General features: G+C 36.8%; 1 protein-coding gene across 1 annotated transcript in view; it reads left to right on the top strand.

The window, feature by feature from the left end:
- MACROD2 (MACRO domain containing 2) overlaps positions 1 to 24,057 on the top strand; it is a 1,662,610-nt gene that overhangs the window by 1,574,055 nt on the left and 64,498 nt on the right. Inside the window, 1 exon segment of the mRNA XM_012728257.1 lies at positions 14,431 to 14,508. Within this exon segment, the coding sequence (XP_012583711.1) occupies positions 14,431 to 14,508 (78 nt within the window).

Below are 24,057 nucleotides of genomic sequence, written 5' to 3'. Positions count from 1 at the left end.
GAAGTACACTGCTGAGGGGAGCAGCGGGCGGGTCAGGAGAGGTCTGCCTCGCCATGTGGACTCCTCCGGGGCGGGCGGGAATCGAACTCATGCAGAAGTGGCTTAAGCTTCGTAGTGCAGTGCTTTAACCCGCTGCGCCACCAGGGAGGGCCCATTGTTCATTTTTGTATGCTATTTGATTCCTCAGATGTAGTCCCCATAATTTTCCCACTGCCACATCGCCAGTGAGTGTCACCATAGTCACTGGTGTTCTTTCTACTGGATGCCTCAAATCTAGTTTGCCTACAAGTTTTATATTTTTCCTGACCCTTTGTTCAGGTTCCCTATATTCCACTTATAAGTGAAATCATTGGATATTTTTTTCTTTTTCCTTCTGACTCATACAATCCCTTCTAGCTCTATCCATGTTGCTACAAATGGCTTGGGATTATTTTTTTTTTTATCCCTGAGTAGTATTCCATTGTGTACATACACCACATTCTCTTGATCCACTCATCTATTTTGGGACCTTTAATTTGTTTCAAAATCCTAGCTATTACAAATAGTATTGCAGGGCCCTCTCTGGTGGTGCAGCGGGTTAAAGCACAGCACTGATAATCTAAAGCCTTCCGCATAAGTTCGATTCCCGCCTGCCCCGGAGGTGACCATATGGTGTGGCAAACCTCTCCTGACCCGCCTGCTGCTCCCCTCAGCAGTGTATTTTGTCGATCTGCCTGTTTTGTTCCCCACTCTGTCTCTGGTGAAGCCTCTTACCACCCCGGAGCCTCTGATCTGTACCCCAGTGCTGTATGCACAAATAAATAAATCTTAAAAAAAAATAAAAAGTGCTGCAATAAAACATACACATGCATTAAAATACTAAAAATAGATGTACCATATGACCCAGTGATCCCCCTCCTAGGAATCCACCCAGAGGACACAAAAACATTTATTCAAAAAAAACCTCTTACTTTAATGAAAGGTCACTGCAGAATAGAATACACAGAGGGAGATTTAACAAATGCAGCATATCTAAGGCCATCATTTTTAAGATGGTCCTTGGAGCAATGTAGCAGTAAATTTGTTAGAAATGCAAATTATCAGGCTTCACCTTGGTCCTGTGCTCTCAGAAACCCTGGGGTTGGGTCAAATAGTCTGAGAGCTAACAAGGCCTCCATAAGAGCCCAGCTCATTTGAATATTTGAGGACCACTCTGTAAGGAAATAATATATTGAGGGCAGTACATAAACAGTGAATAGTTGATATTTTAAAAGAGAAATATATTATTTCTACTGTTCAAATAAATTCACCGTTGGGGCTATTGACATGAACAGCCTTCATAGTGTAATTAAAATTCACTCTCCCATGCAACAAGGGCAATGAATATCACCAGCACAATATTCAACAAAAGAAATCAGTCCTGTGCAATCATACGCTGCTTGTGATTCAATTTATACGAAGTCTGCAAACAGGAGCAACTGAGAAATGCTGCTTGAATTAGAGTGGCGACATTCAGAAGGAGGGGAGCCATGGGATGGAAGGCTGGGTAATGCTTGCAGGAGGCTCGGTATGTTCTGTTTTCTGAGTTGCGGATGGTTATACACAAGTGTTCGATTTTTGATAATTCATTAGTTGAACACTTAGAATTCATTCATGATCTATGTTTGTCTTCAATCAAAATCTAATCAAGTTATTTTCAAAAATTATGTTTTAGAAAAGTGTTCAGGAAAACAAATTCAGCAGACCTCACTTATAGCTGCCCCTCCCAAGGAATCAGATATTGCCCCTTCACATGAGCATGTTGAATTCTTCAGAATAAACCAGAAATGTTTGGCTGTGTGTGCTTATGTCTTCAATTTAGTTATGATCTTCCCCAACCTCATTTCTTCTCAGGGTCATCCTCTCCTCACTAGGTAGGTAAGCTAGCTGCCGATCCTTGTCTAGGATTTGAGTTTTAAGACATGCTGATCTAAAAAAAAAAAAAAAATAGTGCCCATTAAATCATCAGCAAAATGAGTGTATTGAGGGGTAGGTAGCAGAGGAATCACAAGTTGGGGGATTCAGACATTTCATGGAGTTTAGGGCCACTTCTATATTTATAAAGGGGTAGTAGAGTAGAGTCCTTCCTGTTTCTAAGAGTCAGGGCAAGTCATTTCCTCTTGGGGCATTCCATGAAAGTGACTGTGAGCAAATGATGACAAGTAGAGATGCCTGAGTCCTCCTGTGTAGGCTGACAGCTTTCAGTTGATCTTTCATTTCATTTATAGTCACTTCCGCAGACTGGTCTCAAGCAGGATCTTTCCAAAGAACTCTGCATCTTTAAATCCCAAAACAAAGAAATCCCAAAGGATGAAAAATTCCTCTGGTTATGATAAAAGGACAGGGTGGTTATTTGGGGGCAGATGAATTCCCTGGTATTCCTTTGCATCTCACACCCAGGTGGTGACAAGGTCAGCAGCTTCATCTTCTAACACATTCGGCCTGATTATGTGTGTTTTCTTCCCTAGTGACATAAGCTGTAGAACAGTACAGACACAGCAAAGGGACAGTGATGCTTGCCATGCCATATAAAAAATGTGATTTCCAGACATCAGAACAGAACAACTAACCTAAAATTTCTGTGAGTCTCTGGCAGCAGTGTGTTATCAGAAAAGGTCACAAAGTGAGAGGTGACCACAGCTATACGTTTGACTATTATTCTATCCTTACAGTGTACACTCCGTGGGTCAGCAATAATAAATCTTATTCTTTTCACCCTCATTAGAACATTAGGGACTGTTGGTGATTAAACTAACTACTCTGTGTATTTTTTTAAGACATCTCGATATCGTTCTCTAATATAAGCAGAGCTAATATTCTGCCATAGCACCCTGAACTACTTCAACAATTGTTTAAATACTGAAATATTTCTATGCTGTCTGGATAACAGTGACTTGATGCCCCTCTTTGCAAGGAACTCCCACCACTACCCACTTCCAGGCATACCTGTGGGGTCCCAGGACCTGGCTCCTGTGCTGGGGATAGACACAATCTAACTGGCCTTTATGGATGCCAGTTTATTGAGTGTTTTGACTATGAACCCATCTTTCCTTTTCACTATTTTGTATTTGATATCCAAATAGTAGTAACTTGATGCAGTTTAAGGACTGGTGAAATTCTGCCCAAATTTTATTAATTTGGCAGTTGTTAACATAACTGTGTAATTTCAGGGTGACATTTTCACACCTCCCTATGTGCATATGAGTCACTTACCCTCCACCAAAACACCTGTGTCAATTTCCTATCCTTTTTATTCCTCTATTTCCTTCCTCCCTTTCCCATTATTTCCTCTGACAACCAATATATTTTTCACATCTAAGAATTATTTTTGCTGTTCTTTGCCAATTCGCTTTCTTTATATTCCACAAATGAGTGAGACCATCTGGTATCTCTTTTACTTTCTGACTTATTTCACTTAGTATAAAAACCTCAAGATCCAACTGTCCCCGAAGTCCCTGTCTTCTCGCTTTAATACCCAAGTAATATTCCACTGAGTATCTATTCCAACAATTTCTTGATCCAGTTATCCATCCTTGGGCACTTGTATTAGTTCCACAGCTTGGTTATTATGAATAATGCTGTTGTGATCACAGGAGCTGATAGATCTTTTGTAAATAGTGTTCATATTTACTGGTAAATATCTAGCAGTGGTATTTCTGGAGCATAGGGCATTTCCACATTTGGGGGGTTTTTTTTTTTTTTTTTTTTTAAGATTTATTTATTCATATAGAACTGGGGTACAGGCCAGAGATGTGGAGGGTGAGACAGAGACAGAACAGGGAGCAGAACAGGCAGATCAACGAAGTACACTGTTGAGGGGAGCAGCGGGCGGGTCAGGAGAGGTCTGCCTTGCCATGTGGATCTCCTCAGGGCAGGCGGGAATCGAATTCATGCGGAAATGGCTTAAGCTTCTTAGTGCTGTGCTTTAACCCGCTGTGCCACCAGGGAGGGCCACCACATTTTGTTTTTTAGTGTTATGTCTATACTGTTTTCCATAGTAGCTATGCCAAATTGCATTTCCACCAGCACTGAATAAGTTGTTCTTTTTTCACCACATCCTCGCTAACATTTGTTGTTTCCATTCTTTTTGATTTTCTCATAGGGATGAAGTGATATCTCATTATGATTTTGATTTGCATTTCCTTTGTAGTAAATGATGTTGAACAATTTTTCATATGCCTAGCACATATCTTCTTTCAAGAAGTATCCACTTAGGTTTCTGCCCATTTTTTGTTTGGATTGTTATTGTTGTGTTCTGTGTTACTGGAAATTAACCCGTTGGCAGACATGTGATATGCAAAAATCTCCTCCCAGTATAAACTGTCTTTTCTGTTGATTTCTTTTGAGGTACAAAATGCTTTAGTTTGATGTAGTCCCATTGTTTTATCTTTGTTTTTGTTGAGTTTGACCTCCAAAGTCATCTCTGTAGTTGATGCCCAAGAGTATAGAAATCTATGTTTGAATTTTAAGTTTTTTAAGATTCCATGTCTTATGTCTGAGTCTTTAACCGAGTTTCAAGTAACTATTGTGTATGAAGTTAGGAAATGATCAGTTTTATTTTTTGCATGTCTCCGTCCAAGTTTCTCAATACCAGTTGTTAAGAGGGTTTTGCTATTGCACTGTATGGTTAATGAAAATTGGAAAGGAAACATTGACTATAGGGACAGAAGACTTCAAATCCAATTCTACCCTGAGTCTAGCATATCTACTTACATAACTAATACACAAATATTTTAAAAAGGCATACAGAGAGTCATTCCACAAATGCTTGTTCCAAATTATCAACAAAAAGTTTGTATCCCCCACAAAACACACACGAAAATTGTATATTGAAATCTTAGTTCTCATTGTAGTAGTGTTTGGAGATGAGATCTTTGGAAGGTAAGTATGGTTAGATGAGGTTGTGAGAACTGAGCTCTTGTGAATGGATTAGTAGTCTTATTAATCGGGGAAAGAGAGAGGGAATATCAAGAGAAGCAAGTTCATGTGAGGGAATAACAAGAAGGTACCCTTCTGTGTGCCAAAGAGAGCCATGCCCTTGGGCCCTCCCTGGTGGCACAACAGGTTTGAGCATAGCACTATGAAGTTATCACAGTTACTGCAGCATGAGTTCGATCCCTGGCCAGGGGGGTGAACCACAAGGCCTGGTAGACTTCTCCTCACCTACCTACTGCTCCCCTCAGGAATGTACTTTGTGGATCTGCCAGTTCTACTCTCCACACTTTTTCTGATGAATCCTCTCACCGCCACACTTCTGGTCTGTACCCCAGTTCTATATGTATAAATAAATTAGTCTTGAAAAAAAAAAAAGGGCCATGACCAGTCACCAAATCTGACAGTACCTTTATCTTGAAATTCCAGCCTCCAGAATTATAAGTAAATATTTTTCTGTTATTTGAGCCTACCAGGTTATGGTATTTTGTTATGACAGCTGATGATGACTAATGTAGTTAGACATTACATTATGCAACCATATCATTTTTAATGATTTCTAGAAATCATAGTTATAACCTAGTCTAAATAATAGTGTACTGGAAAGAAAGTCTTTGTAAAAAGAGCAAATAATCCTTCCTATACTTTCCAAAGCCCTCATAAAATAACATTGTATAGAATTTTGTTTTAACACATTTTTCTCACTTTATGAAGCAAAACATTGCCTTCATCATACAAACGCCTCTATACACACCATTTCCTATAATACCAGATGTCACCTGAGATTTTTCCACACCAGGCTCATATTTGAAAATGAAATTTACTGAACTTGTTTTATTCTGCATGGTCAGACTCTTGTCTCCTTAATGTTCTCTATGATTTTTGTTCTAATATCTTTCAATCTGTGAACATGGAACATGAGAGTACTATCTATACACTTGAAATAGCTAAAAAGGTATTTTTAAACATGAATAACAAAGGATGACACGATTCTTAAAGTAATATTTGTAGAAAGCACTTTAGAAACATTTCAAGTATATGTACACATTAAAATTAGATAATGAATTTGCACGAACCACAAAGTCAGTGAGTCAGTCTTTCAAGTCATACGAAAACTTCACATATTAAGATTTTCTCAGGTGGTAGGAGTCACAAATGAGATGAAAACAATTTATCACCTGCAAGAACTGAATCATCTAGGAGCCATAGCAGCTCAGCAGTTCCTCCAGAAATTCAACAATGTCAGTCACAGTCATCCACCCAAAGAGCATTCAGGAGTTTCGCTGCCTTTTTTCCCTCTTTCTGCCCTTCTGTTGCTTCCAAATACATCCTTATATTTCTTTGTTCTACCCCACCCATGGCTTTTGTTTCTCCCTTTCAATGAATCTTAAACCACTATTACTTTGAAATTTTCTTTGTGTATTTTCTTACCAAACACTCTGAAGATAAAAGAACTGATTGATTTCTTTCATCATAACCTAACATGAATTCTCTCCTGATGGGTGGAGACTTTAATCTCAGGCCATCTTTATGTTTAATGGTTAACCTATTAGTGACTGACCAGAGTCCATTTATCACAAGACATCTGTTACACAGCTTGCAGGGTTATGTGATACCAAACATGGAAATCTCTCGTCCCAACTTTTCTTAGTTAGGTGGCAAGCACTTTTCCCTTTTATTAATTTTTTTTTATGTGTGTGTGTGTGTGTATTTTGTATCCTTGTTCTTTTTCTGCGAAATGTTTGATTTCTCCTCTCCAGTGTAGTCCCCATAAAATTCCCACCACCAGTCACCCATGAAATATCACCATAGTCTCTTGTTCTCTTCCCTCCCCCATTTTGATCCTTTCCCCTCTCCTTCTGTGTGTGTATGATATAGTTTGCCTGCTAGTTTTGTCCTCATCATCATCTGTTTCCAGACCCCTTGTTTGGTTTCCCTATATACCTTCTATAAATGAAATCATCCAATATTTTTCTTTTTCCTTTTGACTTATTTTACCCGCGTATAGCTCCATCCATGTTACTATGAATGGCTGGAGTTTATCTCTTTTGATTGCTGCATAGTATTTCATTATGTATATGTACACATCCCTTTTTTTTTTTTGGATATTTATATTGTTTCCATGTGTTGCCTATTGTAAAAAGCCCAGCATCCTCTTTTTTAAAAGACAGGCTGTACGAGGTCAGCAAAATATAAGGCCAGAGAATAGGGTGATCATTCACATTTTTGCTACTAACTATTGGAAGAAGGGTTACTGGTTATGTTGGGTGACTTAGTTTGCATACTTCAAAAGAAAATTCTGAAAAAAGAATGTGGCTAACATACAGTTTATTGTGAGGATGTCCAGGAAGCATCATTGAGGCACAAGAAATGGAGGATGAACTAGAAGACCATCAGTAGAGGGTATTTTTTTTTTAAGATTTATTTATTTATTCATACAGAACTGGGGTACAGGCCAGAGATGCGGAGGGTGAGAGGATTCACCAGAGACAGAGTGGGGAGCAGAACAGGCAGATCGATGAAGTACACTGCTGAGGGGAGCAGCGGGCGGGTCAGGAGAGGTCTGCCACGCCATGTGGTCACCTCCGGGGCAGGCGGGAATTGAACTCATGCGGAAGCGGCTTTAGATTCTCAGTGCAGTGCTTTAACCCGCTGCGCCACCAGGGAGGGCCAGTAGAGGGTATTTTAACAAGGGTTCTGCTGCAGGAAATGGGGACTCCATTCTTCTAAGATATGTGTACACACACACTCAGAACAGTCTCCTAGAAATGAGGAAATAGATATTATCTACTGCATCACTCTGGAACCAGGAACTGGGCATTAACTCCTAGGTACTTCTGGCCCATCAAGAGACTCAGGAAACAGTTCATCTTCTGGAACCATTATTTATATTCTCAGTGATGGATCAATGGAAGAAAGGCATGGCATTGTCTACCCAAAGATCTGCTAGAACAATGCTGACGTAGCTGTTTCTATTCTAGAGGGTCTAGTTTTAAAGACATCTATCTTCTCTATATCTTAGAGACAGAAATGGACTGAGAAGAAGAAAAAAAAAAAAAGAGTGGAATGAAACCAGCTTTGGATACCCACCACAATAACATGGGATTGTTTAGAATGACCCAAAATTGGATAATTGGATACAATTAGAATGTCCAATAACAGAGGCAAGAGAAAGAGAGTTTCTGGTAAGGCCACATAAGAGTCACTCTGTAATCATAAAGAGTATAGATTTAGGCCTCCCTGGTGGTGCCATTATGTTTCAGCACTAGGAAATTATCAGCCGCTGTAACATGAGCTCTATCCCTGGCCAGGGAGCTGACCCATATGGCACAGTAGACTCTCCTGTCTCACCCACTGCTTCCCTCAGCAGTATATTTCAGTACATCTGCCTATTCTGCTCCCTACTCTGTCTCTGTTAAATCCTCTCCCCCCCCCATGCGCCCCCCCCCCCGTTCTCTGGTCTATACTCTAGCTCTTGTATGCATAAATAAAAAAAAAATCTTTAAAAAAGTATAGACTATATCAATAGCATAAAGTTGAACTAACTGATACAAGTAAATGCATCCATTTTCAATCATATATGAGATTGTGCCTTCTTCTTGATGCCAGGAATAGGTGTTCATGAAATGGTTACTAACATAAAATGAGTAACTCCTAGATAGGGTCCAAATTTCTGCAATGCCTCTGAGCATCACCCTTTATATCAGGGGAGCTCCAACAGAGTAGTTTATGATTCAGTCCTTCAAGACTATAGAAAATTCCTGAATCCCAGCAGCATGAGCTGCTGACACATCAGCCACAGTGTTTAACAAAAAAAACTATCTGAGCCCAGAAGCATTTATGAATCTGCAAAGAGACTGTGCCAACTGCCTCATCTTCTCCAAGAAATAAAATAACTGAGTAGTGGACAGATGCTTAGCTATGACCCTGCTTAGACTTAGGAGGGCCAGTGAAATCTTCATCATTTCTCCCAAGCAGAAGGGCTGCTCAGTATTACAGTCACAAAGACTTAATTATCAGATCAAATTGAAGTATAAATAAGCCCCTTGTCTTCTCCTTGATTACTAGATGAACTTTTTAATAGAACTGCAAGTCAGTTTACATTTAGAACCACAGTTCTGGTCAGAATTATTTTTTAAGATTGTGCTGTGAGAGGCTTAAAAAGGGAGAAGGCGGCAAAATCAGAAGGAAGCAGAGGATATAGGTCAAGGACAGCAAGTCAGAGACAACTGAAAAGCAAATTTGCCTTTGTTTACGCAGCCAAAGGGGAAAAATTAACTTGATGGAAAGGGTAATTAAGCATTTCTTTTACCATCATGGTCCAGCAGAGCTTCATATCCAGCTGTTCTGTTTTATATTGTGATGACTCTTCTTTGAGTGGGAGTTAAAGATGGCCAGAGTGTCACCAATGTCAAAGGATGTTATGGCCCCCACCATTAACCTTTATTTTATAAATAGACAGTCAAAATCTCAGAGTTACAACAGACCAACCCAGGTAGGCAGATAAGGAAAAAATGGGGACATTCACAGGGAACTATGATCAGAAACAGATCATTTGAACAAGTCAGCAGATTAGCAAGATGAAGTATGTTAGATTATCTGACACGACATCCCTAGTTTCTAGGAACAGTAAGTGAGATTCTGTAAGGAGAACGGGTTTTCTGAGGCTGATAAAGTTGTAGATCTTGATCGCAATTCAAGCGACTGTCCACTCCATCTAATGATTCTCTTTATTGCATGAATCCTTAGTAACAACCCACTACAGCATCTAAGCTCCAATGTAGGCTCCAAGCAGCTGGCTCACACAAATTCTGTTTGGAATTTGGGTGTCTTTTCTAAATAAAGCAAAATTAGTGATACATGCTAGTAGTTTTCCTAGCTTTGTCTTAAAAATTGTTTGTTCCGGCTAGATTTGATAACTCTGGGACTGACTGGCTGCCTTTAATGGGGGTTAATGAAAGCGTAATGAAGACAAATGATCAACCATAGCTCTACCGGGCTTCTGGAAGCTCAAGGTAATGTCCTGTCCTGTGGACACTGCTTCTTTGCAGGTAGCCTTGCATAACCAGCTTCCTGGGAACCAAGTAGTTACCATCTGATTACTTTGGTCACATTTTGCAAGAGGAACAGCCTCAGCTATGGTCCAGTGAGATCATAATCAGTTATGGAAACTAGTTTATTGTAGCAAGCACACTGCTCAAAGGAAAAGCTACTTGATTCTAATTGCTTCAACTAATAAACCAGCGATTCAAATGAGCAGTCTAGTTTAAATGATTTGCTGAGTATAATCAAATTGATTTCAAAGAATCAAAGGAAAGTCAGAGGATTGTGTCTCTGTGCAACTTTTGAATCAGGCCAAGCTATGTATGTGTGGATGTTTGCACCTAACAGAGCAAAAATATTTTATGTGAAGGTGTTTTTTTGTTCAGATCGATTAAAATTTTTACACCAACATGACCTCCTGCTGCTACTCTAGAGTAGTACTCTCTTACTAGATAGTTTTTGTATACCTCACTTACAAATTCCTTCAAAGATCATTAGTCGTTCAGTTTTCCAATTCATAGTCACTTCTAATTTTGCTGCAGATTTTTTGTCATTTGGATTGTCCTCTCTTATTAAACATATCCCTGTATTTTTGGCTACTTGCTCAAGTCAAATTTATCTTTAAATTCAAGAATTTCCATCATTGATGAACATATGCAGTAAGCCCAAATTCTGTAGCTATTTCCTCAATAGTAATCCTGAAAAATCTCTTGTAAAACGGCAGTGTCACTGGCATTAGGATATAAATTTCAACAGCTATTTTTAAACTTGTTGGGGTCATTAGTCCCTATGAGAATATGATGGATATTATCTCCTCCCCAAAAAAGTGAACTTATGAATATATGCATTTATTTTGCATATCATTTCAAAACAGTTCAGAGATTTTTAAAAGTATAGTCAGAGGTTCTTTGAGGTTAAGAACTTTTATTCTAAAGAGATATCTTCAAAAGAAATAGATTTTATTTTGATTTATAATTAAGATATGTTTGTTAAAAATTGAATAGTTTCATTCATCATAACAACTGAAATATATACATGAACTATTCTGTATAGATATGTATAATTGACTACATTTTAAAAAGACCTCCTTTTTAGAATTTCTGTTTTATGTGTTTTATTTTATTTTAAATATTCTTTTAAACCATTTCCAACTTTCTAAATGAGATTTTTTAATTTATGAAAGTATTTCTTTTTTATTCTTGTTAATCATAAAAAACAATCTCTCTTAGGCCTTTGGCTTGAATATTTGATTTTATATTTGCATTTGAAAAGTATTCTCTAATAGGACATTAACCTTAAAGATTTTGAAAGTCAGAATCTACATATAAATTTAATTCCAGCTCTCTGCTATTAAAATAACATTGACTGAATCTCAGAATTAGGTGATAACTCTTTTACATTTCTTGAACATTACCAAATGATAATTTTTAGAATGAAATGAAATTTGAATCCAAGGGATGGCAAAAACTTAGTATTTCAACTAAATTTGTTGTGGAAGTTTATAGAACTTACATAAAAACAGTAAGTTCTTTTAGTGACTATTTATAATCCATATATGTTCTCGTACTTATATACATATACACACACAGCACACGCAGAAAATCAGTCCTTTCAAACTCATAACCAAAAATAATGTAATAGAATCTGCGACTTAAAATATTCAGGATCAAATTCCAGTCCTGTTAAAGTTCCTGAGACTGGATATATGTGGATGCTGTCGTGAATTTACACTTTTTGTCCTGTTTTATTTCTGTATTCATAAGTGGTACCATTTCTAGAGAAGAAGGTCACCTATAAGACAAAATGTACTTGTAGGTTTGGTGATATGTCATATGGTTATGAAAATAATTTTCATCACGTAAAGGCACATACTATCTATGTACACATAATGTATTCAAACATATTTCAATGTTTATGCCTATGTGTCCCTATATTTTAGACCTAAAATCAGAACACATTCACTGAATTGGTAATATGTCATAGGTCACTTGGCAGCATTATTTCCTTGTCCTACAAAAAATGGTGCAAATAACAATTAATGATGGTGTCTCAGATTCACTGAAATACATTACACAGATTAGAGCACATAAAACAGAAGGTGCCTTAAGAATGTTAAAGCAACACCACAGAGAAATTGAAATTAAAGGGTCCGCTCATTTACTAAAACACAGATTTTGGTATCAAAGCAAATACAAATTACTGATTAAATTTTCAAATATTTTCACTCATCTTACATGGTCCACTAGGCCATAACCCTGTAAAATCCGTGGAAATCACAGATTAAAAGACTTGCTTCTGTTCTATTTGCTGCATGAAACTATTTTTATATAAAGGTAGGCTAAATGAAGACTGCTCAGGCTCTTTCGCCTTTGGCCTCTGTGGCTATCACCTGTGGCCTTGAACGCGGGAGGCTCTTGGGAGCGCGGGCTCAGGATGCGCATGCCTGATGGCGGGCACCTGGAGTATGGCGTGGTGTGCGTAAGTGGGGACACCCACACCTGTGGCAACAGACGGAGCATTTAAGGGTGCCGTCACAGAGGAGAGGTGCAGCAGAGTGCGGTAGAGAGTGGCTGAGAGGCTGCTCAGGAAAGGTTTGGGGGGAGCTGGGAGGCCTGCCAGCCGCCTGCACCCACACCATCCCCGCCTTCCCTGCACCCACTGCCTAACTACAAATGGTGTAGAAAAATCATCACAAGCATGAAAAAGCCACTGAGGCTCCCGGACTCTCTTGCCTGCTCTGCCCAGCTGCCTGCCTGCTCGCCAGTAAGTTAGAAAGCATAATGAAATATTGTTAAGTACAAATGAATAAATTTCAACTATATGTAAAACCTTGGATGCTAGAATATTAATGTTGAAATGAGTGTTTCATAAAATACATATTAAATGATGCTGTCTTCTACAAACAAAAGGAAAACACTTTCTAAATTAAAATTTGTTCATAGAGTATCTTTTCAATCTTTGCTCATTTTCACTATTAATCTGGGGAAATGATTTTTTAACCCACATGTGGTATCCAAAATTAAAAAGACATATTTTAAAGGAAGTTGGTTCAAAACAATTTGACATGAGTGTGATAACAGTTTAGAAATATCTATGCTCAGATTTATTTCCAAATTTGGACTCCTAAACTTATTGTCAGTCTCTGAAAGAAATAAGAAGCTGTGCAGATAATTAAACATTTGCCTTGGGGGAATTATTTGCAGTTAATTAAAACCATACACTTTTGGTGTATACTTGCTTCACTGGTTATTAAATTTGAATCATATGTTAACTACCCAGGTTTCTTACTTGTCCGTCAAATGTTGCTCATGGCAGGTTCCAGAAACAAATTTTCTTGTAATTTTCCAAGCCATATTGTTTAAAGCTGTCTTTCAGATTGGGGAGGGAGCATCAGGCTAGCGAAAGGAGGGAAAGGAAACAAAGATTTACTTTAAACCTATCTGATTCAGCTGTTAGGGAGTTAAAATTCAATTCGGCAGAGAGCCCACGTGTATGTAATAGAAGTGTTGTATACAATTCTCACCTTGCTGCATGGCTACCTATATACAAGTTTAGTCCTTGGCTTTAGGTATCTTTAGATTATCACCCTTTTAGTTGAATTAAAAGTATCCACTGAATTGTAAACTCTATGAGAGCAGAAATATAGTGTTTTTGTTTAGTATTGACTTCCCAGCACCAAAAATAATATCTGGCAGAGCGAGTCCTTAATATTTGTGAAATGAATAGGTGCTGTTTTCTTTTTGCTTACCCATGTACTTGATCTTTTCAACAATTTTTAGTGAGTTTTCAGAGACACCAAAAACATTAAATTTGATGCTTTGTCTAGCTTTACAAGATTTCAGTGTCATTGGAATTATTTTAGCCATGTTACTTCCTACAAAGCATATATCATATTTTAAAAAATGAATTTATGTTGATGCTTCCTTTAAATGTGTTATATGTAGGAGAGCGTGAAATTGCACAAACTGGGCTTACATCCCCCTGTGCTATTGCTTTACTGGTAGGGTTCCTGAGGAAGATGAACTTAATTACCTCTGGTTTGCAAAGTTCTACATCTGACTTTTTGAGGACTCAATCCCCCATATCTGAACAAGTAAAGTAATGGAAGCATTAACATTAAAATTACATATTCCTTTAACCTTCTCTATTTTGTCTTCCTTTCATATCCTTTTGCACAGTTCTTGTAAGACTTGCTATGAAACACAAAACCTGCTTACATTTTCTTTCTTTTTTTTTTTTTTTTTGCAAAAAGATGCCTCAACCATTCTATGCCAAGTCTCTGTAAACTTTGTGCAGGCACCTTCTGCATTAATTTGAGGTGTGTGTTTACTGATATACATGTTTGCTTATTTTAAGAACATAATAAATTCCTTTCCCCAAACATAGATCTGTCATGAAAGCTGTTTAAGGCTAACTCAAGGCTTTGTTTTATGTCAGATTCTCCAAAGGATGATGATATTACAAAAGACAATGAAGTAACAGATCATTCCGTATGTGACCACGATCCTTCCAATGGTAAGTTTTCTGTTTCTTTCTCAGACTTTAAATTATTGAGGAGTATTACATTTAAGGGAAAAAAATTTTTTCTTGGAAAATGTAGAATCTGATGATAATTCACAAGAGCTTAATTCCATCTGATTGGCAGTTGTCATGTTTAAAAGGGACATTTTGCTCTTCACGATCCTTACCACTTACTACTTTTGTACGAACCTACTTTGCTTACTTTTGTTACTTACTGAACCATATAGGCACTGGATTTGCAATACTGAAATAAAGATATGATAGCAATGAAAATAGGTGAGGGACATACAGAGAATAGATCCAAGCAGTTATATCTACCTATTCTCAGAATGCCATGAAGAAAAAGTAGGGCAAACAGAAATAAAGTAATCTTTAGGTAAAAAATTTTCATAATACAAACTATTTCTCCATCTAAAACATCACAGTGCACATTATATTTACAGGCAAAAATAATGAAAATTCAAATGAGAATAGAAATACACAAAGCCTCAGAATTTTTGAAGTTCAGTGATACTGGAAGTGTTTTTAAAGTCTGTAGAAAAGTCATGTCAGGTTACTGGAAAAGTTACCAAAATCAGATTAGCCTTGGCCTTCTTCTATGACTCTAAATACCAGGAGAAAACAAAGTAATAAATCCAGAGCTCTAAAGGACACAGATTCTACACTTAGTGGAGTTATTATTCATGCATGAATTCAAGAGTAGTATTTTCTCAGGAATACAGAAATTAAGGAAATATGCTACTCAAATATCATGTCAAAGTAAACTAATAGACACCTTGTATAAAACAATAAATAAAAAAAGGAAGGGAAAATTCAAGATTGAGAAAGACACAGTAAGAAAGGACTATGTGATAATAAACTTATCAAACACATGCCAAATATTGAACTAATCATTTCAAAATTAGTTTCAAGTTCTCTTAGATGTTTTATCTTTGAAAATTATAGCACAATTTTTAAAATGAGAAAGGAAATGAAGCACTTCTGCTCTCAATGATAGTCTAAATAATCGAGAACATTACTTTCAGTGATGACAACTAGACAACTTAGACAAAATTTTTGCAGTCTGTTGAGCGATATCAGAGAGCTAACTTAGTGAAAACCTGTCAGGTTAGGACTGGGAAAAGCAAATACTTAAAGATATTATCCCAATATTTACAAATGTTTTCACTATAGGACATCTGCTTATTCTGCAAAAGATATCTGGAGTCCTAAGGCAAGGGACAAGAGATGCTGGTAAACCCTCTGGGTTTTGTGTTGAAACCCCAAAAGTATATACCCTATCAGCAGAATGAAATAGCAGTACTTTAGCCTTCTGAAAGACTGTGGCTAAACCTTAATGATTTTATTTCCCAAATTAAATAACCAACCAACCAAAGAACTAATAACCCCCAGCATCTGAGAAAAACTAATGTAAAATATTTACAAGATTAAAAATCCTTAGCAAAATCTTAGCAAGGCAAATTTAACAATACATTGAAAGGAATATACATCATAACCAAGAAGGATTTATTTCAGGGATACCAGGGTAGTTCAATATGTGCAAATCAATTAATGTAATACATTGCATCAACAAAAGGAAAGATAAAAATCATATGATCATATTCATAGATGTACAGAGAACATTTAATAAGATTCAACACCCTTTTATGATAAAATCTCTCAATAAAATGGAATATAACTCAACAAAATTAAGGCCATATATGACAGACCCAGGGCAGGCATAAAGTTCAACAGTGAAAACTAAAAACCTCATCTAAGCTCAGGTACAAGACAGAGACGTTCACTCTGGCCACTGCTATTCAGCTGAGTATTGTAAATCATGGCTAGAGCAATTAGGTAAGAAAAGGTATAATTCAAAATGGAAAAGAGGTAAAATTATCCCTCTTTGCAGGTAGCATGATATAGAAGCCCTAAAGACAGCACATGTATGTCTTGTCTCTCTGCGTGTTCAATGAGCATTGGTCACGGATGCCTTTGTTTTGACCAGTCTTTTCAAGGGCTTTTGTATAGTGAACAATCTTGAGAAAATAGAAACCATATCTCCCTCTGAAATTAAAAGCAGTCTCATTTTACAGCATGGAAGATAGGAATAGTCCCATCCTCAAGGTGGAAGAGGGAAGCATGCTTAAGGTAAATTGTAAAAGATTTGGTTCCCTAGGCTCAAGAGTCCTCTGTAATGTAGATTACAGTGCATCCTGTACAGAGGTGCAGTGTGAGAACTGGGGCATGGGGAACAGGCATCCTTCTGTGACTACTGCTGTTTGTTGCACTGTTCGCAATGCTGAGCCAAGAGAGGACTGTCTCCTGTCAGCATCCATGGAACTGTGGCTAACTAACTTGCTAATTTAAGAATGGTAAAGTCCCAGATCCTAATTGATGCTGTAGAGATGAGAAAAGAGTGTCTGAGATGAAAATTCTAGTTGATGAGAGTAATGGCAGATTAGACAATATGGAAGAAAGATTAGAGAATTTAAAACTATAGCATTACAAAGGACCCAAATTGAAACAGAATAAATGAGTGAAGAAAATGAAAAGAACATCAGTGCGATATGGAATAACTGGACAGGTGACCCCAGCTCGATATTCATGAGTTGGACTCTCTCACAGTGGTTATGGGAGGAGGATACAGAAAGAATATTTGAAGTAAAAATGGCTGACATTTTTCAGGTATTTGGTGAAAACTATGAACTTGCATATATAAGGTGTTCTATAAACCCAAATGCAATGAAATATGAACAAAATTAATAAGTAATCATAATCAACACCAGCAGTGATGAGAAAAATCCAAAGAGTAATCAAAAAGGGCAAATTATATAGAAATAACAAATGTATGCAAGAGAAACCTCCTTGGAGGCTAGAACCAGGATGAAACTCATAATCATTACATAAAATTAAAACTACAAAATCAAATACATGTATTTGTATGCATTTATATGTACGTATACGTCATAGATGATTTCATTTATATCACTTTTTAAAAGCAGAAGAAATAACCAATATTTAAAAAGACATGACTATGTGGTAGAAAAGAAAAATCTCTGTAATGATTATTATGATAGGATGGTTAAATTTGGTGGCTTGAGAATGATGTACTTTTGTGCTAGATACATAGTTTAAGAATACAGAGCTACACCTCAGACACATTGTAGGTTCAGTTCCAAACCACTGCAATAAAATTAATATCACAGTAATATGAGGCATACACTTTTGTTGGTTTCCCAGTGCATATAAATTTATGTTTACATAATACCATAATCCTCTTAGTGCACAATACCACTATGTCTGAAAAACATTGTAGTACCTTAATTTAAAAATACTCAATTGCTGGGGGGAAAAAGCTCCCCATCAACTGAACCATCAGTTGTAGCCTTTTAGCTGGTAGGAGAGTCTTGCTTCCATGATGATAGATGCCGACTGATGCTGGTGGTGTTTGTGAAGGCTGAGGCAGCTGTGGCAATTTCTTAAAATAAGATAATTAGGTTTGACACATTGACACTTCCTTTCCTGCAAAATTTCTCAGTAGCATGTGATTCTGTTTGATGGCATCTTACCCACACTAGAAATCATTTCAAAATTGAAGTCAATCCTTTCAAACCATGGCCACTGCTTTATTTACTAGTTTTATACAAACTTCAAACCCTTTTCTTTTTTTGTCAGTTTCACTATGGTCATTTCATCTTCATCAGTAGATTCCATAAGAAGTAACTCCCCATCATCAAAATTTTTTCATGAGATTGCAATTCATAACTTCAGCCTTGACTCCTTATTCTAGTTCTCTATTTCCATCATATCTTTAATTACATCCTCTTCTGAAGAATTATACCCTAAAGATCATCCATGATTCTTAGAATCAATTAATCAAACTCTGTTGATTTGATTTCTTCCCATGAATTACAAATGTTAACGATAGTATTTAGTGAATTCTTTTTACTGAATATTTAGGTGAATTCTTTCCGTTGGGTTTCTGTTTGACTTTCCACAGGAACATATTTCTTTAAAAATTAGACTTGTAAGTCAAAATGACTCCTTGAGCCATGGGCTGCAGCTTAGATTTGTATTAGCAGGCAGAAAAATAACTGATTTTTCTTGTACCTTGCCATAAGAGCTCTCGGGGAACCAAGTGCAGTATTGAGTAGTGATATACCTTTTCCCTGAGCAGTAACTCTCAATATTAGGTTTTAAAATGTTCAGTAAACTATGGTGTAAACAGATGTGCTGTCACTTAGGCTTTGCCATTCAGGTATAAGCCATAGGAAGAGTAGAATTAGCATAATCCCTAAGAATCCTAGGGTTTTTCTAAATGTTAAATGAACATTTATGTGTTTGAACTTAAAAATTGCCAACTGTATTTGGCCCTGACAAGAGTCATCCTGTCACTTGAAGCTTTGACGTCAAGCGTTGACTTCTCTCTAGCTATGAAAATCCCAGATGGCATCTTCTCTAACAGGTCATTTTGGGTAGAATGTAAAATCTATTGCTGAGTGTAATCTTAACTAGACCCTCTGAATACCCTCTTGAATAACATGGAAGCTTCACTTCTACATTAGCAGTTGATTTTTTTTTTTTAACCTTGTCTCTTATGTTGTAGAAATTGGTTCTTTCCTTAAGTCTCACTGACAAATCTCTGTTGACTTCAAGCTTTTCTTCTGCAGCTTCTTTACCTCTCAGTTTTCACAGAATTGAAGGGAGTTAGGATAGAATTAAAGTGAACTGGAATCTCTGAAGGCAGGCATGGGTTTGGGATTAAGCTTTGGTTTAAGGGGATCCTGTGGCGATTTCCATCTTCTATCCAGACCACTACTATTTTCTTCCCATCCACAACAAGGCTATTTAACTTTCTATTCATGTATTCATTAGAGAAGCAGTTTTAATTTCCTTCCAGGACTTTTCCTTTGCATTCACAACTTGGCTAACTACTTTTGGGGGCAAAAAAACCCCCAAAAACATAGCTTCTGGCTTTCTTTTGACATGCCATCCTCACTAAACTTAATCATTTCTAGCTTTTGATTTCAAGTGACAAATATGTGACTTTTCCTTTCACTGGACCAGTTTGGAAGTTATTCTGGGCCATTGATAGATTGATTTCAATAGTGTTATATCTCAGGTAGTAAGGAGGACCAAAGAGAATAAGATGGATGGGAGAGAGACTTGCTTGAAGAGCAGCTAAAACATACACATGTATCAATTAAGCTTGTTGTCTAGTCTGTGTGCAGTTTGCGCTACCATAAAACATTTATCATAGTAACAATAATTACTGTTTACATATCACCATAACAGATAATAGTGAAAAAGTTTGAAATAGGGACGGAATTGCCAAAATGTGCACAGAGACACTAAGTGAGCACACAGCATTGGGGAAATGGTGTCAAACGTTCTGCTCTGGGCAAGACAAACATGCAAACAGGCAGCTTGTTTAAAAAAGGAAAAATTAAAATATCTGCAAGGTGCAATTAACTGAAGCAAAATAAAGTGAGATATGACTTAGAATATTTACTTTAAGTTATTTAATTAAACTCTGTATACTTTACTGTGCATATGTAAAATTTTAATAGAGTAACTTAAAGATGAAGGAAAAAGGAACTTGGAGAATATGAGGGAGAGAGGAAAATCAGTGGCAGAGTTTCTAAAATAAACATGGTATTGAGCAGACAGTGGCTTCAAGAAAGGCAAAAAAAAAAAAAAACCATAAAAGCCCCACTCTTTATAGATTATAACATATTCTGGTTGATGTTTCAAAGATAGATGACTCAATAAATTACATTAGGATAACTATTTATCCATTTGGAAAAATAAGTGGAACCCCAGTCTCATTCCTTATATCAGCTTAAAGTACAGTAGGAATAAAGACAAAAAGTAGAAATGAAACTATAAAAATACTAGACTAAGAGAACAAAAAGTAGTTTTAACTTTTTATTTATGCATACAAGAACAGGGATGTAGGCCAGACATGGGGAAGGGGCAGTGAGAGGATTCACTGGAGACAGAGTGGGGAGCAAAACAGCTGGGATCTACTGACATACACCACTGAGGGAAGCAGCATGCAAGGCAGGAGGTCTGCTGCACTATGTGGATCAGCTCCCTGGCCTGGGGTAGATCTCAGGCTGCAGTGGCTGCAGATAGCTTAATAGCACTGATTTGTGTCAACAGGGAGTCCCCAAGAGTAGCTTTTTATTTTGAAGGAAGAATTGCTTCTTGAATTCTGAATACTCATACATGCATATACCTATGTATCTGCAACATGTGTCTGTTCACATGTCAGTAGATCTCATAAGAGGGGCATAACCAACTCTAAATATATAAATGTTGAAATGATGAATAAAGTTTATAATCAAGTTTTTAAAACTACAGGAAGATGTATTCACAGACTAAATGGCAAAAAGCATTTTTATTAAAAATCTCATAAATAAGCCATCCAAGAAGAAAAAGAGCAAAGGATTCAGTTATAACTGACAAAAAAGTCATTCTCTGTATGAAGAGATGGCCTATCTCTTTATTTAAAGAAATGCAAATGAGACATGACTTCAGTGTCTTCTACTTCTGAATGGAAGATATGTTTAAATAGGCTTGAGAATACAAAGAACTGGTATTCTATATTTCACAAAAAAATCTCATAGTCACACAACATTGTTAGGAGACTAATAAGTATAATTCCCTCATTAGCAATTGTGAAAAAAACTAATACAATGTAATGGTCATACTTGGATCCAAAGATTATGCATTAGAAATTTATCTTAAACTATACCCACCAGGATTATGGAAATAATTATCCACAGGAATATTCATTGCAGCACTGTGTTGAATGACAAAAGGAAAATCATTGAAACGTTTGCCTATAATTAATCTTTTAATTTTTTTCAAACAATATTAACAGCAGAATATGCTTATTAAAACATAAATTGAGGGCCTCCCTGGTGGCACAAGGGGTTACATTGCAGCACTAGGAAGCTATCTGCAGCCACTTAGCACTAGTTCAATCCCCAACCAGGGAGCTACCTACATGGTGCAGCAGACCTCTCCTGTCCTGCCCACTGCTCCCCTCGGCAGTGCATTTTGGTTGATAATACCTGTTTTGCTCCCTACTCTACCTCTGTCTCACTCCCTGCAACTGTGGCCTGTTCCCCAGTTCTTGCATAGATAGATAAATAAATCTTTAAAAAAACAAATAAAATATGAATTGAAGAGGTGTGATCCTATATTTCTTAATCATATTCAGTGTTGTAAACAAATTACATTAATATAAAATTATGAAAAATCAATTAAATCAATATTTATACATGAAAAACATTTTGAACAAAAAATTAAAAGTATAAAATTTATATATTTCTATACTTTGTAATGTATAATATATAGGCATGTACACAGACATGCTCACTGATATAAAACATGTAGAATCTTTATATTAATATATATGTATACACACAGAAGACAAAGGTAGTTTATAAAGCTAACACATCAATCTCTTAATTGTAAATATAATTCTCGATACTTGTTTTTCAAAACTTATCCAATGAGCTTGACTTTCTTTTATAACTGCAGGAATAATTTGAGAAATATTTTATATCTGAAAAGGAAGTTTTATTGAAGTATGAAGAAAATTGGGTTGACAAGAAGGTAATAAAAATTCACAGTAAACTGAGATTAATATTTAATCTCAATCTGGGATAATTTTAGACATGGCAAAAAAGTAGAACTTTGAATAGAAGTCATCAAGTTTCATGCTTAACAAAAGGATACAATTTTCATTAACTTTAAGAATAAAGAAGTGAAGATTTGTGTCATAAGAGGAGCTGAACATCTAATAATCTTCAAATAATAAAACAATATTTCTGTCACTATTGTTAAAAACTGTCCACTTATGAAGTGAGTTTAGGTTTATCCTAAAAAATGTTTAATGCCAGACTTTGGGCCTCAGACTAATTTGTATGCAATTAATTAAAGCATTTATTTGAGCCAAACTAAATTACCAAGTCTCCAAGAAACAACCATGTGATATACTTCTAAAGAAAAGTGGATGACTTATCTGTTTGTTTCCTCCCTCAAGTAGTATGAATATGTGTGTAGATGTATGCACATATATGCATATATGCATGTATATGTGTGTACATATATGTGTGTACATACACACACAGGAAGGGAGAGAGAAGGATCCTTTATGTTCTTTTGCTTCTCTCACCCGGAGGGCTGAGGGCAGAAGATGGTAGATAGAATTCAAGGAGACCAGATGTGGAGAGGCAAACATCAAACTTGCCCTTTGCGGTCAAGAAAGCAAGATGAAATGTGGAGTCTGAGTGCACTGAAGAGAAAGGCAGAGTCATCACTAGCACATAGCAGGCATGGGAACAGGGCAAGGAGTTCACAGATCATTTTTCTGTCATATGACAAATTCAAGCTTGACTGGGGAATAAAAAGATATTAATTTTGAATTGCACAGCAATAGTCCCTGAGCCTTTCCCCATGTTTTACTGTTCTATTTCAGAGTAATTGGAAATAAGATTATGTTTAATTTCATTTTAAAATTGCCAAAATGTTAAGTAAACAGGTGAAATAGATCAAGAGTGGGCACGTGTATGAGAAAAGTTCCAAAATAGCTTTGCAGTGGACTTTCATACTCCAAGTGAATTGCCAGCCTTTAGTAGTGGGAGAAAATCCCTCGTATCCATCAGTTGCTTTCGGCTGTCACCTTGGTGCCCACACCCTGTTGAATTGTGTTCTCTTCATTCCTGATTGATTCCTCTGAAAATGTATCAAGTGGGGCACTGGGGCTGACGACACACAGGCATACAGAGAGATGCTTCTACTCTTCTTGCGCTGTTCTTTTCCTTCATTGCACAGACAAAGCTAGGTCATAATAATGAGCTAAAGTTTTCAGCAGTGACCTGAGAGGAGGTCTGAGGCTCAGTTTCCCAAAGTCACAAAGACAGAAGGAGTTTGCTCAGCAACAGTGAAGGTTCTCTCTGAATGTCACCCATCCAATGAATACATGTCAATGGGGACTAGAATTTCAACCAGAAGACATATCTTATCTAACTTTTTTGCTTTTGATTTTTTAAAGATAATTAAATTGAAGCCCAAAGCATTTATCATGTGTGTAAAATACCCAGTTCTTCTTTCAACAGCATATGGGACATTAGTAGGCTAAGGCACTAATCTTGTTGCTAAGGGATGCAATGAAAGGCATGTGACAGTCCTTGATTACTATTTACAGAACTGATGAGTACCAGACGGATCAATTAAATATACATACGTCCTGTGAAGAGAAATATGAATAAAGTACAGTTTCTATCTTCATAACACTCAATCATGTAAGAGACAAAGACACAATTGCATTACAATGTGTTAAGGAGAATAATAAATAGATGAAAGAGCAAAGGAATTAATAAACAAGGATGTGAAAAATGATCAATAATTCCTAGTAACTTGGCCTGTTACACAGAAAGGATATAGTCATGTCTCCACCTTGAAAGATGAGTATTTCACCAAATAGAAAGTGGAGAGAAATGACTGAGAACATATGCTAAATATACAACAATGCAGGAAACAGTT

This window comes from Condylura cristata, unplaced genomic scaffold (assembly GCF_000260355.1).
Source record: "Condylura cristata isolate star-nosed mole 26May11 unplaced genomic scaffold, ConCri1.0 scaffold00022, whole genome shotgun sequence".
Lineage (NCBI taxonomy): Eukaryota > Metazoa > Chordata > Mammalia > Eulipotyphla > Talpidae > Condylura > Condylura cristata.
The sequence above is the reverse complement of the archived record's forward strand: the minus strand, read 5'-3'. Positions and strand labels throughout refer to the sequence as shown.